The 21,693-nt window shown below is 41.7% G+C and overlaps 1 protein-coding gene across 2 annotated transcripts; it reads left to right on the forward strand.

The window, feature by feature from the left end:
* Window positions 1-259: 259 nt before the first annotated feature.
* spon2a (spondin 2a, extracellular matrix protein) lies at window positions 260-21,693 on the forward strand. 2 transcript variants are annotated; one of them, XM_007548349.2, is made up of 6 exons: window positions 260-6,908; window positions 10,747-10,975; window positions 13,130-13,350; window positions 19,008-19,199; window positions 19,512-19,683; window positions 21,046-21,693. In XM_007548349.2, the coding sequence occupies exons 1-6, from the start codon at window positions 6,903-6,905 to the stop codon at window positions 21,234-21,236; spliced, it is 1,011 nt and encodes a 336-aa protein (XP_007548411.1). In that variant the 5' UTR covers window positions 260-6,902; the 3' UTR covers window positions 21,237-21,693. The 2 variants fall into 2 exon arrangements, with proteins under 2 accessions (XP_007548411.1, XP_007548413.1); XM_007548351.2 differs by lacking the exon at window positions 260-6,908 and adding an exon at window positions 7,642-8,323.

The raw sequence follows: 21,693 nt of genomic DNA on the forward strand, positions 1-21,693 counted from the left end.
ACTCTCGATCCTCGTTCTGTGCACAGATCTGAACCGTTTTTTTTGTGTGTTTTTTTTTAATTATTTTTCTTTTTCTTTTTGGCACTGACATCTAACCATCTAACCAGGAATGAATGAATGCTTGAAAGTGACTGTGTGTAATGTTGAAATTGGGAAATGTATTTTTTACAACATGTGAACATTTTTTTTTTCCCCTCCCTCCTCCAATCACTCTCATTGTGAATTATTTTTTCTTTTCTTTCACCAGACTGCAAAAACAAAAACACCAGAAAAAAAAAAATCTGTAACTAGGCTCTTAAGCTTTATTTTTTGTTTTTGTTTACTTTTTTATTAGAAACAATCATGTTTGTGATGGTAACCTCCAATGGTAAACTCAACACCGTATTTTAATAAAATCCTAAAAAATTTAAACATCTTGCGCCTACGTTTTTATCTATCTAAACACTAGTGTTTTTCTTGCTGAACCTTTAAACTCTAGAGTTTTATTCAGCTTTTTTTTTTTTTTCAAGCAGCTTCTTGCCTGATTATTAGTGGTTAGTGTGTTGCAGACTGCTTTTGTGGTCTGAGGACGTAAAGCTGTGTTTAGCAAAGTTTTGCCACAAACAAAATTGTTTACCGCAGTTTGGCAGCTCTTTATATGGAGCAACGCAGTGCCAGGACAGCCGTGCAGGCCCATGGGGCTAAAAGACGGGACGGTGGGGGGATTATGGGCTTTAAAATTGCTTCCACATGCATATAACCAGGAGACTCCTCTTAAACAGTCAGCAATGCATTGTTGGTATTCATTTAGTGATTCCCAAGGATTGTTTTATCCGTTATTGGCACCGAGGCAATTTTAGTGCCTCGCAAAACTAAAATTGCAAGGCAAGTAATTTTCTAACGTTACAACCACAGACATAAAGGTATTTATTGGTATTTTCTATGATTTACCAACAATAAAGTGATGCATAATTGCAAAGTAGAAGTAAAAGGATATGTTGCATTCAATGTAAAAAAAAGACTAAAAAAATGTCTGTGATATGGCTCATTTGAATTCAGCCCCTTTTAAATCATCCTTTCATAAAATCGAATGCAGTCGGTGGATTGGCACGCCTGTACTTACCAAGACATGGCTGTTGAGCAAGAAGAGAGTAATCAGAAGACCCATAATAAGAGGAGCTGCACAGATCAGCAGCTGACGTGGGAAAAACTATTGAAAGGACGACTTGGTCGTAACACTGGCATTTGTGAAAGGGAAGCAAAAAGAAAACCATGTTGAGAGAGGTCTGGTTTGCAGATTGTAAAGGTCGTGGAGGGGACACTGGTCTGATGGGACAAAAAGTGAGATTTTTAACCTACATTTAAAATGTTTAGGGGAATAATTATGCTACCAACCATCTCTATGGTGGTCTCCACAAGTTTTTTTTGTTTCTTCCTCAGGGAAGTTGGTCCCTGTTGAGAGAGAAGCATCTAAATCTGATTTAGATTTAAGTCTGAACGAGTCCCTGGTCCGACACACCGATGGCTGATTTACCTCCCCAGCATGTAGTCATGTTCTACGGAGACCAGTTAATCATTCATATGTGTTGAAGCAGATATGTCCATAAGACCACATCAGGACCTCTGTTAAACCACTTAATTTTGGCTCTGTGGGTGGAATTGCAGATCGACCTAAAATATTAATATTGATATCAAGTCAGTTTTTGAATAATACCGTTCCGATCTTACTGGCATGCTGAGATCGATGCTGCAGTTTCAGATTCTCACTCGGCTCTACCTCAAAAAAGGTTTTGTTTCCATGTGTTCTCAAATTGTACGTTTTTGCTTTTCTATCGTTTCTGCTCGTCATAAAACACCTGAAGGTCAGAAGTTTAATAATATATCAAGTATCAGAATCGTTATCGGCGATACTGGAGCTGTATTGTGTACCATGAAATGCGCTATCTCGCACCTCTAATTTTTTGGGTTCTTTACTTGCTGGAAAGTTGAACCTTGACCCCAATCTGAAGTCTTTTGCTTCCTCGAACATGTTTTCTTCCAGTTTTGCCCTGAGTTTTGCTCTGCCCTCCTTGCTGTCAGTTCTGATACCTTATCCCTGATAAAGTAAAGACTCCCCATGGCGTGATGCATGCCACCACATGTGGGTAACGTGTGCTGTGGGTCACAGGTCACACATGCCATTTGTGCATGTGGACCAGAAAATTTAATCTTCGTCTCTTCCGCACGTTTGCTGCGAACTGCAAATAATTTCTTCAGCAATTCCTCTCCTACCGACACACATTCAGAAAGACGAGATGCGTTGATTGCACAACGTTGTTCTTATGTTTGCAGACGTGTTGCTCCTCCAGAGTTGGCAGTCGCTCCACGTTATGCAGAGAATAAATGACGATGGTTTTCTAATTGAGTGGCTGTTGAAGGCAACTGGTGATGCTGAAGTTTAGAGTAATCGCAGCAAAGGGGACTGAATACAAAAGAAATCCAGTGCAAGGGACTGTTTGTGTGGGACAATTACACTACAGCACCTGAAGAAAAGCCAGCTGATTAACATAATGAGTCCAGTAGTTGAAGCACTTCTTTCTGAAAGTACCTTTCGCACACTCTGATCTCTGATTTTGTTGAAGTTGGGGGGAGGGGGGAACAGACGTATTGCACAATCACCTGTTTGTCCACTTCTCAGAAGTTGCTAGAGGCCCAGGATGATAGCTGGGTTTTTACTGGATGTGACTCGCACTTCAAACGCACTTCGTCCAACTCCTTCTCCAACCTGACGTCGTACGGTTCCTGACTTCTGCCAGCCGCCACGCTGCACCCCCAGAGATGTTGGCTTTTTCTTTTTTCTGTTTGCTTGTTCGTTTAGTGCTGGAGTAGACACTGAGGCCTCATCACTTATGGGAGGACACAGTAAAACCAGTAAAACGTGAACCCCTGGTTCCCACACTGCTTCTGAGAACGTAAATTCAGATAAGTGCTCTGTAAAATGGGTCAGTGTGCATTAGATTTTGGTGAAAAACAAGGTGGGGTTTTTTTTTTTGTGCTTCTGCTAGTTTCCAGATGTCTGCACTTTTTTCTTCTTTCAGAATGTTTTTTAGTGTTTGACTCTGTTTGTTAGAAAATTAATACAACATTTTATCAAGTTCAAACACTTGAGACCTTTCCAATTTGAAATGTATGCCTTTTAATTGCCAACAGTCCTTTTTTGTTTTTCTTTCAGCCTAATATTTCTTCCATTTGTCTGAAGCAAAGTGTTTTCAACCACAAGTATTAGTTTCCAGGTTTTCTCCTTAAAACCGAAATAACCTCACTCTGGCATGAGAAAGTCAACAAAAGCTAACAGCGTTGAACCTTAATGGGGGCAGCCTGACAGATCGGGGTGTGTGTGGTAGTGTATGGCATGTGTTTGCGTACTTGCCCATGTGATGGATTGGTCTCCAGGCAGACAAAGTATCCCACTTGGAGGGATCGGACTACCAACCCGAAGGCGGAGGGATAAATATTTGTCTTGGGTTGTCTCTGGAATGATCGAATATTATTTCAGCCTACGAAGTACTCAAATGCTGCGTCCCTTTCAGAGCTTGGTTTTCAATCTTATTATACCCTTAAACTGCTCATTTAATCTGTATTGATTGTTTTTTTTCCTTTCTGGTTTAATTCTGATCGTAGTTGGTAACTGGTGCAAAAACGATTGGCATTGCGTGTGTGGTCTGGTGTCAGAAGTCTCTTTTTGTCTCTAGAGTGTACTTGTAAGTATATTAGCGTCCTGGGTTTGGGGTTTAACCTGGTTTTCATCACTGTGTTTACACGGAGCACCAGCAAGCGGGTGATTCACATCCTTGTTTAAATGATTGGATCTGTATTCGGCTCTCTGACCGTCTGTGGACATCTGCGTCTGATTTTTAGAGACTCTTAGCCACTTAAGATCATCTCTAAATTCGCCTGAGAAGCTTGTCCGAGTTTACAGAAACGATTTCACCCGGGTTCGTTACAATTATCTCGGCCGTGTTGGTTCTGTTTGACCCACTTCTGCAGCGCGCACTCCTAAATAAATGTCCACTGTAATTGTTGACAGTCTGCAGCTGAGAATAGCTCCTCAAAATCCACAGGTTCACAAGGTTTAACTTGTGCTTTCCAAAAGACACAAACTGCGCCTTGTAAAAGCATTAATACCTGTCAAACTTTTTGGGCTTTTTTTTGTTTTTGTTTTTGTCACGTTGCAACCAGAAACTTCAGCGTGTTTTAACTGGGGTTTTATTTCGCAGGCTATCACAAAGTGGCACGTGGTTTTGGTTGTGAAAGGAAAGGCATAAGGAGTTTTCAAAATGTAGAAAAAGTTTTTCGTGCATGTGTGAAATGCAATTGCATGATCAGTCCACATCGTCCACTTTCCCTCTGATCCACCTGCAGACAATCTAACTCTACTAGTTTCCCTCAAAAGTCTTGCAAGCAATAAAGAGAGTCAACATCTGAATAATTTAGTGGACCTAACTGTGTTGGGAAGGCCTCAGACACCTCAGCAGAGGGGTGAGAGATGCAGGCGGACAGAACAACACTCCTCTCCACCCGAACCGACTGCATGGACATGCAGAGATTAACCGCTCAGGTGGAAGAACCGCTGCATGTGACGGGTATAAATTCACAAATCTGTCAAGAAAGGCATAGCTGAATGAAAGTCTTACCCATGTAGTGCTGCCACTACTCTGTGAGGCAGCATCATGCTGCTTCCGTCAGGGAACCTGGTCAGAGTTGAAGGGAGGGCAGATATAGCGAGCATTTTGTGACAAAATGTTAAAAAACTATATATAAAAAAACAAGGGTTGCGAGTCCTTTTGCGAGGCGCCATACCACCTCTCTTACTAGATGGATCAGAACATTCTGTTAGAAAATTTCTACCAAAAATGGCATAAATGTGAGCTTCAGCTGAATGCCTGATCTCTTTCTTCTCTGCGTCTGTCTGGCTTTTGGCGTTCTGTGATTAGCTCATGGCTTTCCCTCTTCTGACTTCACTCACTGGAGCAACGCTGACGCGAGCTCATGATTGACCGATGAGGACGAGAGGAAAACTTCCATCTATCTTGGAGTTTTGCGTCAGCCTGGCAGATCTGCTGCTGTATCTGGTGTCCTAATGCTAATCTCCCGTGTGTGTGTGTGTGTGTGTGTGTGTGTGTGTGTGTTACAATAATCACAGCCGTCAGTAGTTCCAGTTTTCAGAAACACTTACTCTCTATCTGCCATTGTGAGCTTAGGTGATTTTACCTGACCAATCTAAAACAAAAAAAGTTGTTTGAAGCTAAATATCAGTCTGCCCGCTCGCTGAGCGGAACAGACTGGCTGAAGGATGCAGAAGGACTGGATGGAAATCAAAAAGATGAATCAAGTCCGTAATGAAGGGAGAAACAGATGGAGGGAAATATATCTACTTAACCGACTCCTTTAGACTGCAGGACATTAAAAAAAAAAACAACTAAATTGTCACCTGATACCCATAAGTCTGCTTTTCCTTCTTCCCTTTTCTGCTCGTCGTCATCAGCTGCTTATTCCTGGAAAGGTCTGTCGTTTCGGCACCAGGTTGAGAATATCTTTGCTCCTCTCAGCACTGCAGGCATCAATCTGTAGGCGTCCAGGAGGGCGTCCTGACCACATGTCCAGATCACCGTCAGGATGTTTTGTTTTTGCGATACACTGGTTGTGTAACTGTAGAGGAGGTGAACAGAAGCGGCAGAAAGTCTCCACTTCCTCCACGTGATCATTTCACGTCTCACTTGTGAGGTTTTACGTGCGCTACGATAATGTAGCTGTAAAAAAAACAACAACAAAAAAAACGATGCTTCGAAGACATCCATCATACCGCTCAAACCATGTAAGTCTCTCTCCAGAAATGTTTCCCATAATGGCATGTTTTGCATAAAGAACATGGATTGTAGTCCCCGTCAGGATTGCATCACATCATCTAGCCACATGAGAAACTAGGAAAGGTTTTTGAGTTTTCACACACTGACCTTTCCTTGCCAGGCTGTGCATGTGTGGGCACACAGGTGGCTGCTTTGTTCCTTTTTGAAGCCTTCGGTTAAAGTGGCTGTTTTAAGACTCTGACATGTACAAACAGGGTCTCTTTTACACTCAGCTTCAACATATTCACAAGTGGCTCCTGATAACAGAAACCTCCCCGATTGTCCATGTGCGTCCCAGCTGTGGGGAGAATCGCTCTCTTTTTTTTTTTTTTTTTTTTTCCTGCTGCTGCACACAAACACGACGTTTTACACACTCTAACCTGAGGAAATGGGATTCCTCATGCTCGAATAACAGCTGGATCTGGAGATGGAGTTGTTTAAAACGGAGAAGAAGTACAACAAAAAAAAAAGAAGAAAGATACGGAAACCATTTTAAAAACCCCTTTGATTCCCTCTGATTTCCAATCAAACTGAAATTAGCTGCAGAAATCAGAGCCAGTGCTTCTGTCCAGACTCCCCTCATTTGTCAGGCAGGTTGCACGTCTGTCTGGGGAGTCCAAGTCCTCCTTACTCTTTCAATTTTACTGCCTTTTTTTTCCTTTTTTTTGCAACTGTGCACCAAAAATTAGACAACGCTTTGGGGCGTTTGCCTGGAGGGATGTTGATTGCCTTCTGGGAATTGAGGCACATTGAACAACAGAGAGAGAGAGAGAGAGAGAGAGAGAGGAGCAAAGACTGTTAACTGCCTTTCCATACAAGGAGAGGTGAGGGGCGAGTGGGGGAGGAGAAAGAGAGTGAGAGGAGGGTAATACGAGGAGATACAATGAGAGAGAGAGAGAGAAGGTAGGAGGAGAGAAATCTGGAAAGAGATAAAGGGAGCGAAAAAGACTGATGAGGTTGTGCCAGTTACAGCGGAGAGGAAAGTGAGCAGAGCCGAGTCCTCCCTGTGGTTGTGCTGCTGCTTCTCCGACTGACCCAATGCAGGTAGGGAACACACACAGAGCAGCCGCCATCCATTCAACACACACCGAGCCTGCAGGAGTCCAGACCACCTTGTGTCGCGGTGGTCCAGGAGGCATCCAGGAAGTTTCTGTCTTGTCTTTCAACAGAAACGAAACAAAAAACTGATAATGTAATGATGTAAATGGAAGCTAAACGAAGCATGCAACTGTGTGAAATGCTTTGAATAATCAATGTCAACATGCAGTTTATGAGTAATTGAAGGTAAATGCAGCTGAGGGTGTCTGTGGTCGAATTTGGAAACCAAATGCAGAAGATGAATAGTTTTCACAACAATTCAAGTGAACGTGACTTATTATTATTGAGGTATGTTTGTATTTTTATGCTTTAAAGTAAGCTTCTGTGTGCATTTATATTGTCTTGCGCTTAGACGAGAAGCAGCCAAAAACTGACACACACACACACACACACACACACACACACACACACATATATATAAAGTATAAAAGATTTTTTCCTGTCCTTTCAATCAAATGTCTTTTAAAACAAACAATCTACACATTTTGGCAATTAGACTTTTTGCATATGGCGAACTTGATAAAAAATAATGGTTTTAAAAGTTGTTTTTTGTTTTTTTTGCCAGAAGTAATTTTTTTGTCTAAATCGTCTTTTGGCAAAAAAAAAAAATAAATAAATAAATAAAGAGATTATTTTTATTTATTCATTTATTTATTTTGCAAAAATTGCCTCTGGTAAAAAGAGACTTAGGCCATTATTTTAGGAAGGTGATAATATATTCCTTCTTAGAGTCGCACGTTATTTCACTGAACTCTGCCCACAAATTGTCCAAATGTCCATCCTTTCTACACTTTGTCAGTGGTGTATCTAAAAATAATTTAGGATAATCCGTTTTTGCACACAACATTTGGCTGCCTTAATTACATTTCTTACCTCCTGTTATGTTCCCCCACCTGTCTAAGTGTCCGTCTTTCTCCTTGTAGCTCCACCAGAAATCTGCACACGGATCAGGCATGCATGAAAAGGATAATTCAACACAGATGGTTGCATCTTTTTTTTGTTTTTTTCTTTTTTCTCGTCCTGAACAAACTCCTGATTCTGCTATTGTTGCCCAATAAAAAAGATTTTCAAGGAAAAAAAGAAAAGGAAAATTACCTTCCCTGGCAGCTCCTTGTTAAAAAATATCTGTGTATGTGTTGCAGACCTGAATGACCAAATTTATGGGATGAGGTTGAAAGTTTGCATTATCGCTGCATGAAGCTGCTCTAACAGCACAGGGAAGGTGCCTGAAAGGTTTTATTGAGTCTTATGCCTGACAGGGAAAAAAAAAATCTCCTCCGTGTGAGTCTGTGCTGGCTGATGAGATCACAGTGGGCCTGGGCCGCAGGTGCAAGTGTGTGTTTTTGCACGTCAGAGTCACGGTGAGCTCTCATTAATCCATCTGCTGGTTATTTTTCTTAATATTTGTGTGCGAATTCAAGAAATACCAGGCTGTCAGAAGTGTGTTGCAGCGTCGGTGTGATGAGTGCAGGAGGAAGGTCAGAGGGTTTGACTAAACCAAAATAGTGCTGAAGATGTAAGAGATAAAGAGAGCCAGTTTTAGGCAACAGGTAAGTCTCTGCAGAAGCCAGAGAAGAGACCTTAGGAACTAGCTGGACATCCAAACCGTGATATTTCTCCCTGCAGCGATAAAAGCTGGGCTATGTGTCTCCACGCTGCAGGTATTTTTATGGATGGCTGTTAAACTCTGCAATGGTTAATCTGCATTCGGCACAGATGGGGAACTGATCAAAAGATCAGCGACATGCGAGGCTGCGGTCAGAAAAAGTGTCAGAGTTGGACATTTAGAGCTATGTTGGCTGAGTAATTCAAGCTGTGCTCTGGAAATAGACCTCAGGGACAATATGCAGCAAGACATGGGTGTTAGGTGTGTTGATGGTGTGTGTGTGTGTGTGTGTGTGTGTGTGTGTTGACTAACCCAAATTTAACTGTCTGCATTCTGCAGCTGCTTGGACTTTTAGCAATACTATAGAAACACACCGGATTGGCCCTTTGCCTTCTTGTAGAATGTCAACAGAAGGAAAAATCTTCTGCTCTCAGCTTTAAAGTTTCATTTCACGTTTAAGCCGGCCTTCAGTAACATGAGAAATCAAACACGTGGTCCTGAATTTGCGTTTTTGTGTTCGTTTGTGACGCGATTCGGAAATGAAGCCGACAACAGAGAGAAACGGCAGGACAATGTTTACTTCTGCGTCAGAAGTGGAGAAATGTGTTGAAATGATGCAAAGGAAGAAATCAAACGTAAAGCAGCCAACGCTGCAGGCACAAGTTCCAAAACAAAGTAGCTCAAAAAAAAAAATTGTCACATTTCTGCTAATAAAAAGTGTGGAAAATTCGCCTGTTTGTAATTTAATATTAATATAAATCCAGCTGTTCTTTGAAGGCGTCAGATTTTTTTTTTTTATTAGTGAACAAATGGCTAAAAAGCTCGACAGAGAGTTCGGGGATGGAGTTGTAACGACGTTTAGAGCAATAAATGCAAACTCAGTGAGACGTGAATCATAAGAAGTCCCATTTGCACTTTGCAACAAGTCATGTAGAAAACACCAGGAAGACGACGATCTGGTGAGATCAGACCAAAACTGACCAAAACCTACGTGAAAAATGCTGTGCAGAAGAAAGCTAACATGGCATTTTGATGTACGTCACATCCCTCATAATTATGGCAAAGGTTAAAAGCAGGTAGAGCTTTACCCCAAAAGACTTGCAGCATTTTCACAGTAAAAGGTTCCTCTACAAAGTATCGACTCAGGGTTACTGAATACAAGTCTCCACAAAACTCTTGTGATTTTTATCTGTGAAAAAGTTTTGCTAGTCAAAATATCTCCTTTCAGATCATCACCGTGCTCGACTTTATTTAGTCTGTGCTAAAATTGCGACATGTTGACGTTTTTGCTTAAAATTTAGCGAAGAGTTAATACTTTTAGGAACCCCTGCATGCTCTTGGAAAAAAAGCTTTTAACCTCAAATACACATACAATCGAAATCAAGTTGGTGATTTAAGATGCATTTACGATTTTCACTGATGGCGATTTGACCGCTTAGCATGTACAGTGTGAACTTAACGCTGCAGTCCAGCTTTTGGCCATCGTCTAAATAAGGCAGAAAACTTTGGCTGAAGATTTGGGAGAAGTGAAAACACACGTTTCCCCTCCGTTACTCTCCTTAGCCCTGTTAAAATATATAAAAGGTGAAAAGTGTTTGCACGTGCCCTCCTCCCCTCTCTGCCTCTAAATAGAGTGCGAGTCTGTCTGACTCAGCTGTGGGTCAGTGGATGGTCAGTCGGTGAGGTCAGACAGATTTCACATCCAGCCTCAGACATGTCATATGTGCTGTTTTATTTCAGGGCAGCTCCTGCAACACACATTCCTGCTGAATATTAGCTGTTGTCGCATAGCCAGAGATTGGCTGGAGATCAACACACACACACACACACACCATGCCCAGCCCAGAAGTTGAAAGCTCAAGGGTCAGAAGGTTCAACAAGCTTTGTTCTCAGATGAAACGTCCGTGTTGTGATACGAGGGCAGGGATGTGGAATTTTCCCCGTCTCCTTTTGTATTTTCGAGGATTGTCCAGGGCTTGGCTTCCTAAATGTTCAGGCTAGTCTTTCCTTTTTGTTTCCTCCCAAGCCAAGATTATGCGCCCAAACACAATTGATCTTAAAATGCGCCTCCCAGTTTACGGTTTCAGCCTCCTTATCAGCCTTTGTTCAGGAGTCCTCTCCAGCTCCAACATGCAGCCGGAGGAATAACCCAGTTTTTCCTTTTTCGTTCCTCTGCAGATGATGTCTTCAGAGCGCCCGGCCTGTGGTTGGCTGCACAAGCTACTCGTTTTGCTGGTGAAGCTTCATTTCGCGTTTGCCGAGCCTCTGCAACCCCTCAACGGAACGGGCTGCACAGCCAAGGGTCCCGCTTCCTACATCCTGGTCTTTACAGGTCACTGGAGCCCGCAGGCGTTTCCAAAGCAGTATCCCCTGTTCCGACCCCCAGCGCAGTGGTCCAAACTCATAGGTGAGGAAAAACATGGCTTCTCTTTAGAGTGTTTTTGGAATGAAACGAAAGCGCCATACGCAGCACTGGTAGAAGATTTTATTGCCAGTGAATTTAAAATAAATAAATAAATAAAAGGTCAAAAGAAACTACCAGATGGTGTTTCTCTTTGTCTGTCGGCTGTCAGACAAAAATCACATGGTTCCAAAATGGAGCCGAAAAGAGACGGGAGTACAAACATGATTACCTAAACAGGTGAGTCTGATTAACTGAATGTGTTGCAGATGTAAGAAGGAGGAGGAAACAACATGAACAGAGATCAGAGAACTCAAAGTGGAATCACAAAAACAAAAGTTTTTGAACCAAAATCTGAGGAAAAGCTGCAGAAAAGAACACGACTAAACAATGAAGTGATCAGAAAACACAAGAATTCAGTGAAATATACAAACCTGAAAACCAGCAGGATCTCGTCCAGCGACACTGAGCAAATGTGAAAAAACCCCATTAAAAAACATAATTTAATCATAAACACAGTAAAATTAGACTTTGATGATGGACATATTTATCTTTCACACAGCCGAATCCCTTTTCAGTTTAAATGACGACACTTTTGTGTGCTTGCACCAATTTAGGAGTCTTGAGATTTTTGATAACGGCCTTAGCTGAAATTTGAACTGCAAGTTTACGCAAATATGATTCACATATCTACAGACAGGCCACACAGTGAGTAGTTTTCAAAGAGAAATGACTCATCTCATGCTTTGATCAGAAATGGAGTATAAAATGTTTTCCAAACACAAGAAAACAAACATTTTTTACGTCCTGTGCTGAGAGTTTAAAAATCAAATAAATAAATAACAGAAAATAAAAATAAAAAAGATTTTTTTTTGAAAAACACGCCAAAGCAGTGTTGCTATTGCTATGTTATTGTGACGTGACAAAGTAGGAGAAGGTTGAAGCGAGTAATATCCCAAAAAAAAAAAAATATTGGGGACATGGTAGCAGCGATGTCTGGTTTCCAGGTGGCCCAGTGATGCCATGGAAGAGGAGAGCGCCCTACTTATTCCTAACAGAGACAGGCACCAGCGGTTCTGACATAATTATTTCCATGGGCATGGAAAGGGACGGTCTTTGTCACCAGGGAACAAAAACACAAGGGCCTCAGTGAGCAGACGGTAAACTATAGGGGACAATAAAAAAATAAAAAAAAGCTGCAGCAAACGTCAGTAGGGCCGAAGACTCTGAAAGACTGGACTTTGTCATGAATAAAAAAAGTACTCAAGCGGTTTAGGAAGTTGTTGGCTTTGAAGTCTTGGTGGGGCACAAGTGTGATGCATTATCAAATTTCGGGGGTTTGATGCTAGTTAGGATGGAAATGCAATTAAGGTCCACGAGTAATGGCGGTATGGGGAGAAACAAGATAGTGTGTGAAGTGTGCTAGGCAAGTTGTGCAACTAAGTGTGCGCTCATACATGTGTCAAGACTATTTAAGGTTAAAATCCCGACTGTGTGTGTGTAGTTGTGCGTGCGTGTGTGTAGTTGTGTGTGTGTGTGTGTGTGCGCGCGCGCGCTTGTCTTTATGCAGCTCTGAAAAGTGAGGTAAGGCAGAACCATCAGAGCATTTGTCAACGTGTTTCTGGCTAACCTTACTCTGCCCTTAAAACCACGGGCCCAGGTCAGCGGCTTTGTGGGTCTCCAGAACCTGTGGTTTAAATCTAAAACTGGGCTCTTGATTTTTAACAGATTTCTGAGATAGTCAGAACTTTTCAAAAGAATGTGAAGAGAAAGCCTGCTGGCCCGGGCTGCATCAAAAAAGCATCATTAAGGGTTTTCAGAATTGTTAAAATAAATTGTTGTCCAAGTTTTGCCTGCCAAGTCCAGGATCCTGACCTACATCCTGGCAGCTCCGGCCTGTGTTGCGGTTTCTGCAGGAAAAGACGGAGAATATAACCTTGCAATAACACATGCACATGAGCAATTCCCTCAGAATCATCAGTTTAAATGCAGGAAGTAGGAGGCAGCCGTAGAAGTACACTAGGGCTCCGTGGTGGAAATGATCTCATCGTCTGGCTCAGGACTCTGCGGAGCTTCATCGACACTCGAAAGGAGTCAAGTGAGCGCGCATCTCGCTTCTCTCATCTCACATTTCTTCAATTGCCTTTTCTCTCTCAACAGCGGCGAGCCACAACCGCCACTTTCGGCTCTGGGAGGAGGGCTCTTCGGCCAGTCCCGGGGTGCAGAGCTTTGCTGAAGTCGGGGTGACGGTGGAGCTGATGAAAGCAGCCAAGGAGGCCCGGAAGAAGCGCACGGTCGGAGTCATGTACCGGACAGCAGGCATTCCCAATGGGATCGGACACAGCTCCACGGAGATGCTCATTGTGCCCCGCAACCCACTGGTAGGAGACGGCCGAGCTTCACAAAGCAACATCTACACTCACATGGTCACTTTGAGCTGGGTCTATTACACCGTGCATCTGCACCCCACCAAGTCATTTCCTACTTATTTCCACTACACCCTGTCAGACTTTGTTTAGACCAAGTGCTTGAGTTCAGTAGCCGCAAACGCCTACATCCATCCCGCACGCTTTGCTCTCGGTCTGAGCTGGAGCCGAGGGAGGGGCCCCATCTGTGTAAGGTAAATACCAGTAAATGCCAGTTACCTCAACAGAAAGACTGCAGACACGTAGAACCAGCTACAGTTTTCCTGTCTGGTGGGAAGGGAAAATTGGCCCACCAGTGATTTTTGCTTTTTTTTTTTTTAATTAGCTTGTTAAACTTTGGGCTGGCGTGTTTTATTTACGCACAACCCAAAATACAACCTATCCTGCTATTATCACCAAGCACAAAGATAAGTCATGTATTAGCTGCGCTTAACTACAATGGATCAGTTTCACCAGTCACACCCAGGCCTAATTACTGCAGAAAATCAGAAGTTCAATGTGACACGGGATAAAAGATGTCCAAAAATAGTTAGGAAACAAAGTCATTGATATCTCTCAGCCTGAAGAAAAAAAAAAAACACAGAAACAAAAACAAAAGTATTTCAGTGGGTTTGGGATTCCAGTGAACTACACTTGGAGTCGTCATTCACCAATGGAGAAAACATGGATTCGTGGTGAACCATCTGAAAACTGGCCAGCCTTTCAAAATTACTCCAAGAGTGCTCAGATGATTCATCCAGAAGGTCACAAAGTGGCCAAGAACATCATTTAATGCTCTACAGGCCTCACTTTCCTTTAGAGATTAAGTCAGCGAATGAACATCCTGACGCTGTTGGTCAAAATTTGTTGCTGTGATTGATTGAAATTATTTCACGAGTAACAAAACATGTCAAAACCATTACAGTCGTTTGGGGTCGCGCATCTGGGATGAGTTTCTCCCACATTGGACGCAGCGCTTCCTTTGTCCAAACAGATCTTTATTTTTTTATTTTTTTTGCTTTGAACCAAAAACTTCAGTGTTTGATCTTCTCTGTCTACGAAACATAATTCCAACAATCCCCGTTCTTCTAGCATGTGAACTTTAATAAACTGCAGATGAGTGTATTCATTGTCAATCTGGGCTGGGAACAAACGGGCTCTTCTCAGACAGTAATCCCCCGCAGCCCTGCAGTGGGCATTGTCGTTGCTCAGAGCTCCTCTGACGGTCAGTCGACTCACGAACTTTAACGCGAGCCAACGCAAGAGAGGGGCCTTTAGTTGATTACAGGTTGCTTCAGTCCAGATTGTGGTTTCAATATAAATGTCTAAATCCATTTTCGGTCATCCTCACTCTTGCGATGCTTGATCAAAAAAAAAAAAAAATCTTACTTAAAAAAAAAAAAAAAAAAACATCTTACTTTTCCTTTGTTTTCAATTAGATTCTAAAAGATTTCATATGCTGGATGCTGGTATGAATAGATACAACAGATATAATCTGATGCAATTTGGTGAGTATGATGTGTCGTGTACTGACCCGCTTGGGGGAGCCAATGAAATCTTTCATAGTTCATTAATTTTAATAAATAGAGAGAGAGAGAGGGAGAAAAAAAACACATTTAACTTTTAATCCGAGAATGTCATTTAACAAAAGGAGCTACGTACACATTCCCTTCCTCTGAGATATTATTTATGAAGATGCCTGTTGGCCAGAGTGGCTTTACGTTGAGAAAAATTAAACAAAGCATTACTTTATGTTCAGCAACATGTAGCTTTTTTTTTTTTTTCACTTTTGACTGGTCTGGTGCTTTTCTTGGTAAAAACCTAAACGCTATTTTTATCCTCTTCCGTGAGGCAAGGCAAACATCTGGCCTGTTGAATTAATTGTCTTTATTGTTTCAATTTGTAGCTCAGCTCACTTCACTTAGTGTTTATTTAGTGATTATTCACCTCAGATGTTATCACATGGTTAGCCAAACACACATAAAACAATAGCCAAGCAACATGGACGCTTTCCACTTTCTGTGCAAAATATTTGTCGATATCATAAGGAGGGAAAATGCAACAAAACCACCAGCTCAATAGAACGACACAACTCATATGCTTGAGTGTTGTTTTTTTTTAGCCTATTATAGGAGTTTGTGTGCATATTTGAGCCAGTTTTCCCCTTAACAAGAACTGCTCTAAATTCAGCTCATCCTCATGCGGTTAAAGATCTTTACACTTCTTATTGACAGAGGTATAAATCATTTTTAGGAAGAAAAAGGTAAATAAAAACAGACAAATTGCTGGGAAACGTAAACTCTTTCACACATTTTCATTATTTCCTGTTACATTTCCTCTCAAAAATTAACTTCTTCTTTGAATACAAATTAATTTTAATCTAAGTCTGCCAGAGATTATGTGTAATTTTGGTTTCAACTGCTTGCATCAATTAGGATATAGATTATGTCATCATCTAGTGTTTATAAGCCAGTCTTTGCCTCTTTTCTCCCCCCAGTTGTCTTTTATCTCATAAGCTATATTTTTTTGTGGCTCAATTCTCCACTCAGGGGTCCACAAAGCATTTCACAGTTTTGATACCAGCAAGAAAAAAAAAGAAAAAAAGAATCTGAAGTTTAACGTCAAAAGTTGTCGAATTAAATCTGTGATCTCTTTTGAGGCGATATAAGGTTGTTGCTTTTCTTTAATAAAGTTCTGATTGAGCTCAATTCTTACTATCTGGGCTTTTTTGCTTCTTACCTTCATGATCAGCCGAGAGAGAAGGTCCATTCCTCTTGCGTCTACTATACTTCACACCCATATGCAATGAAATCTGGGTTTTTGTCCATCCAATGATATGTGCCTTACTGTTTAAAATAAAAAGAATTGGATCCTGTTTTTTTTTTTATTTCAATTTTTATTGTAATTACCCTTAAAAAGTGGCATTTTCTAAAGGTTATCATGTCTAGAGAGTCTCCGGCTTGCATTGTCAACTACATTAGGAGACTAATTCTCTGAGTCCTTGAACCAGAGGGCAAAACAAAAGAACTAATCACTCTTTAGGTGAGCATTGTTTCTGTAAGCATAGGTAATGTACAGCACCCCGCCGTGTTGTCTTCCAGGTATGTGACGTCTGCGCCGGTCTGTTTTTAGATCAGATAAGCAAAGCAAAGCCCAGCTATTGAGCGTGCTGTGTTGGACATGATTTAATGACGTGATCCAGCTGATAACTTAATCTGTGAGCATGTTGCACTGTCTGTTGCGCTCTCATTTATAAATACTATATCATTCCTTTGAAGACAGCCGATGGTTTACACGACATCCGCCAGGAATCCCAGACACATGACTTCTGTCATCATATATCCAGCTTTTGTTTAATGTGGAGCTCAACCAGATGGAGACGCAGGATGTGAGCCATTTTAAGCCGCTCGAGAGGCTTTCCGTCGGATGCCTTCTGGTCTTTGAAAACGGTTTTCTGAGATGGACACGGGCTTTAAAGATTTGTCTTGAACAGTCGTGCAAACTTTCCCTTTAGCTAATAGTAAAGAAATTAGCCGAGAGGCGGCGTCTTTCAGATTAGCTCAGGAGAGTTTCAGGAAAAGATGAAAAGCAATAAGAGGCAGGAAGTTCAAAGATCAACAATGAAAGGACACTGATGTTTCTAAAAAAGCCACAAGACTTCTTCTGGTTTAGTCTTTACTTTTTTTTTTAACATTTATCACTGGAAGAAAAACATTAACACTTGTATGTCTTCCTGACTCATCTCATTCCTTTGTCTCAGATCTGCTGGTCCCCGCTCTCTGTTTGGTTCAACACCAGTGATTCATTCAAAGCCCACACAAAAACCGACCCTCAGACTGACAAGATGAGCAGCGATTGTCAAGCGTTTTTGGGTTGTTGTTTTTTTTCTCCAAAAATGGAGAAGTTTTCAAATGCGCTGCCGTCTGGTCTTCTGCCACCACTTCAGTGTGTTTTGACCCTAAATCCTCTCTCCGAGATGAGATCACCGTTTCTCAGGAAACATACATCATACGGGAGACAGACGGGGTGCACGTGCGCACATGCCGACTCTGTTTTATAGTCGCAAAATCCCTACATCGGCGCTCATGTGTGTGTGATGTCAGGCCTATTGCATTTATTGTCCTGGCTGGTGTTACTGTGATCTCTGTAATTTCATTCATTCTGCACTCATCTCATTTTCCACAGCAGGGGGATTTAAACAGTTGCACAGTCCAAAGTGAACTAATGGCTATTATATTAAAATAACAAGTGTTTTCATTGCATTTCAATCTACGTGTCAAAGTATAAAACATTTCTATTAGAGATAAGAGTTATTTTATTCAGCTTCAAATAGAATTCAATTTTTTTATGGGGTTATGTTGGAAGACTATGACTGCACAATATCTTACCTTAAATGTGAACAAGACAGTTTGGGTCTTGGATGGTATTGAAGATGCCTGTGTGGTAGCAACCATTTGAGTCGTTGGTGGAAAATAGAAATAGTTTTACACCTTGGACACTTTCAGATATTGTCATATTACAACCACAAACCAGAGTTTCTTTTTTTTATATTAATATTATGTGATGAACCAACAAAAAGCATAAATTAGAAGTTGAAGAAAAAGGTACATTGTTTTTGTCAAATAAAATCTATAAAATGTGTTGTCCATTCAGCTCTCTTTTTGTGATTACCAGATAAAGCCACCCCACACTTCAGTCTACAGACGGCCATTTTTACTAATTTTACCTTACAGAATCACTCAAGCTGAGTCAGACCAGGTCATGTTAATCTCAGGTTAACACTTACCAAATATCCTCTGTTTTTTAGGTTTGCACTTTGACTGGGCCACTTTGGCATATGAATATGATTTGATGCGTGTGATGTACTGTTTAGGATTATTGTTCTGTCGGAAGGTGAACCTCCACCCCTGTCAGTTTTCAACTTCATATTTGTGGAGTGCGGCTAATAGTATGCAGATTCTCCCAGCTGATAACGCTACAGATTCTCCATAGTGACAACAATCCTCTTCTTGGCTGCTTCTCTGATTGATGTTCTCCTTCCCAGCCTGCCAGTTTAGGTGGACTATCATGTTTTGCTTAGGTTTGGAGTTGTGTTGTACTCTTTCCATTTTCAGATGATGGATTGAACAGAGCTCTGTGAGATGTTCAAAGCTTGGGCTTTTGTTTTATGACTGAACTCTGCTTTAAATTTCTCGACAGCCTCGCCTGTTTTGCACTTGGTTGCTGTTTGTTCTCTAACAACAAACCTCTGAGGCCTTCACAAACCATTGGTGGCATTGTGTTATATTTAGGGGTGTCGCAGTAGGACCCATGTTTTTGTATTTTTGTTTATAGTGAAAAAACGTATAATTTTTCTTCCACTTTACAACGTGCCACTTTATGTTGGTCTGTCACATAAAATCCCAACAAAGTGCAATAAGGTTGTGGCTTAAATGTGAAGCACAAATGATATGAATACCTTTGCAAGGAACTCTTAAGTACTTTTTTTTACTAGCATGTAGTATTTAACTTCCTGGTAATCTGGTCATCCCTTTTTTTTTTCTTTTTTTTTTTTTTACAAAATTATAATTAGTGTTTCATAGTTTTTCAATTAAACTCATTGAAGTCTAACATCAGTGTTTTGTGTCTGACAGCTGTCTTTGATGGTGAAGATGATTCCCAGCCCTGACTGGTTTGTCGGTGTGGACAGCCTCAATCTTTGTGAGGGTAACCGGTGGAAACAGGAAGTGACCGTCGACCTCCAGCCTTACGATGCAGGAACGGACAGTGGATTCACTTTTTCCTCTCCCAACTTTCCCACCAGCCCCCCTGAAAACATTACAAAGGTAGGAGGAAACCATCATCTGTTTATGTCCTTCGCTAAGCTGTTGGTGCCTCAGATTCTGGTGTCTCTGTCTTGTTCTTGGAGTACGTAAGCAGAGTGGGAACAGGGCATCATTCTTGGCTGTTTGTGGCTGAATGATTGCTTGGCAGGCCTCATGTCTGACCTGAAGTGATTTAAATAAAAAGGGGCCCCTTATGTAACAGACTATCCATCCTTTTGCAGGATGTGCTTTAGAGCTGGCTAATATGCACTGGGGGTTCTACTGAGAATCTGTTGCCTTTTTCTGATGAACTGCTCGCCGACTGCTTTTCAGATCACGTCACAAATGCCGAATCATCCGGCCAATTCCTTCTACTACCCTCGACTAAAGGAGCTTCCACCTATTGCCAGCATAAAGATTACCCGGCAGCGTCGAACGCCAGACCGCCAAACTTCTATTTCTAATCACATTCTGCCAAACTCCATCAATCCTCAGCGTTTCTCAGGTAATAACGCAAAGCTTTTCCTCACAAAAAATATTTATATCCCTGAAAGTATTTAGAGATTTTTTTTTCCTACCAGCAACTGGTAGGAAGGTAGCTGGAGCTGCTGTTTGAGGTTGGACCACAACAGTGTAGAACCCAGCTCCGGGTAGAGGGGCTTCCCAGGGTGTGGGGACCCACAAGCTCTCAGCTGACTGCCTCGGTTTTAGAGTTAACTAGCATGAAGGGTCACCTCTTTGTGGTATTAGGTTGCAAGAGGGAAGGCTCTGACCTTTTGCACTGAACAGCAGTTCGGATTACCCAGCCTTCTTGGAGTCCAAAGGATGTTTTGCAATTTAACAGAGCACGAGTCGATCACAAGGTGAGTCAAGTGTGCTTGATACCAGGTCATCTTGGGCTAAAGGTCGACGATCGGTGTTGTAATCTTATCATTTGACCTGCTGCGGCTGAAGAGATATCAACTCATTGCCACTTGGTAGCGAGCTGAATCCAGTGGCAGGGGTTTGGCAGACAGATCTGGTAAAACCGAACATGAGTTGAGAGTGAGCTGCGAACGTCTGGTGGAGGAACCTGTTCAACTTATGCCTCCTGGAGAATCTCTCTCCTCCCCCAAGGGAAGTTGGAGTCGTGAAATCAGAATGGGGCAGGACCTTCACTGCAGATATGGCTTTCGAGAGCTATGGCCTAATATATATTGCCGTTTGTTGTGTTGGCAACAAGAGGATCTGCTCATGGACCCCCAGAGGTGATGGAACCTGTTGGGTTGGAGAAGACCTTGAAGGCTTGGTTGTCTATAACGAATGTCAATTAGCACAGATATAGAAAAAATAAGACAGACTGCTGCATCTGTGTTTTGTCTGCTTTTGGATTAGGGAACTGCAGACCCAGACTGGTGTTATTGTAGACCGGTGGAAAGAGCGCTTTGAGGATCTCCTCAATCCTGTCTCTTTACTGTGAAGGAGTCGGAAACTGAAGACTCGGAAGAAGGCATTCCATCACAGTAGCAGAGGTCACTGAGGTAGTTTAAATAGCTCTCCATTGGCAGGAAGTCAATCTACAAAGATGAGATTCTGCGTAGGTCCATCATAGTTAATAGACCTTTTCAGTGTTGCATATTGAAAAGGCATAGGGGCAACGCCAGAGTGGCATGATAGTTTTTTTAAGACAGGGGACAGAGAGTGAATTCCAACCCTAGAAAGATCACACTTTTCACCCTCACTGGGAAAGATTAGACCATAGATTTACTCTTCCAGAACAATATAATCTATCTGTTTGTCTGTCTGCATGTATATGACTGCTGCAGAACAGGCATCATTTGGGCACTGTTTCCTCATTTTCTTGTTGTCTCTCTCTCTTTAAACCCAGCAACACCTTTGGATTGCGAAGTCTCCCTCTGGTCATCTTGGGGTCTGTGTCTTGGTCCCTGCTCCAGAGGTGGAGTTCGTCACCGCACACGTTACATACTTCTGCGGCCAGCAAACGCTGGCAGCCCCTGCCCTGAGCTGGAGGAACAGGATGAATGTGTGCCGCACAACTGCATAAAGAAACGCCAGTAATCGTCAAAGCAGGAGCATAAAAACAACCAGTGATAAACACTTGGACTCTCGTGTTATCAGTGCTGGACTGAGAAAACGTTTGAGAATTTGTCAGATTTTTTTGAAGTGAAGCAATAAGAACTCAATGTGTATTGTCACAAAAAGAGACGTTTGCAAATCAGCAGAACTAAGAAAAAACAGAAGTCTCTTGGAAAAAACTGGTTGCTGGATGAAAATCAAAGAGCTAAAATGCTATTTAGTCTGACTTTGTTTTTACAACTGTTGTTCGACCTGTGTTTGCCCAAAGGTTGAGCTGTTTTGTAAAATGTAAATAAAAGTGAAATGCAACCATTTGTAAATTATCTCCAAAAAATATATGTTTCATTCAATATAACAGAAATATGAATTAATATGTGTTGAAACAAAGAATTTGTGTACCGTTTTTCATTTTGTCAAATAAATGCACATTTTGTTGTAA

The sequence above is a fragment of the Poecilia formosa genome, unplaced genomic scaffold (assembly GCF_000485575.1).
Source record: "Poecilia formosa unplaced genomic scaffold, Poecilia_formosa-5.1.2 Scaffold26, whole genome shotgun sequence".
Classification (NCBI taxonomy): Eukaryota; Metazoa; Chordata; class Actinopteri; order Cyprinodontiformes; family Poeciliidae; genus Poecilia; species Poecilia formosa.

Excerpts from the sequence above, each read along its gene's own strand:
- spon2a (XM_007548349.2), top strand. Across the intron at positions 13,351-19,007 it reads TTGTGCCCCGCAACCCACTG|CTGTCTTTGATGGTGAAGAT; the intron begins GTAGGAGACGGC and ends TGTGTCTGACAG. Across the intron at positions 19,684-21,045 it reads CAATCCTCAGCGTTTCTCAG|CAACACCTTTGGATTGCGAA; the intron begins GTAATAACGCAA and ends CTTTAAACCCAG.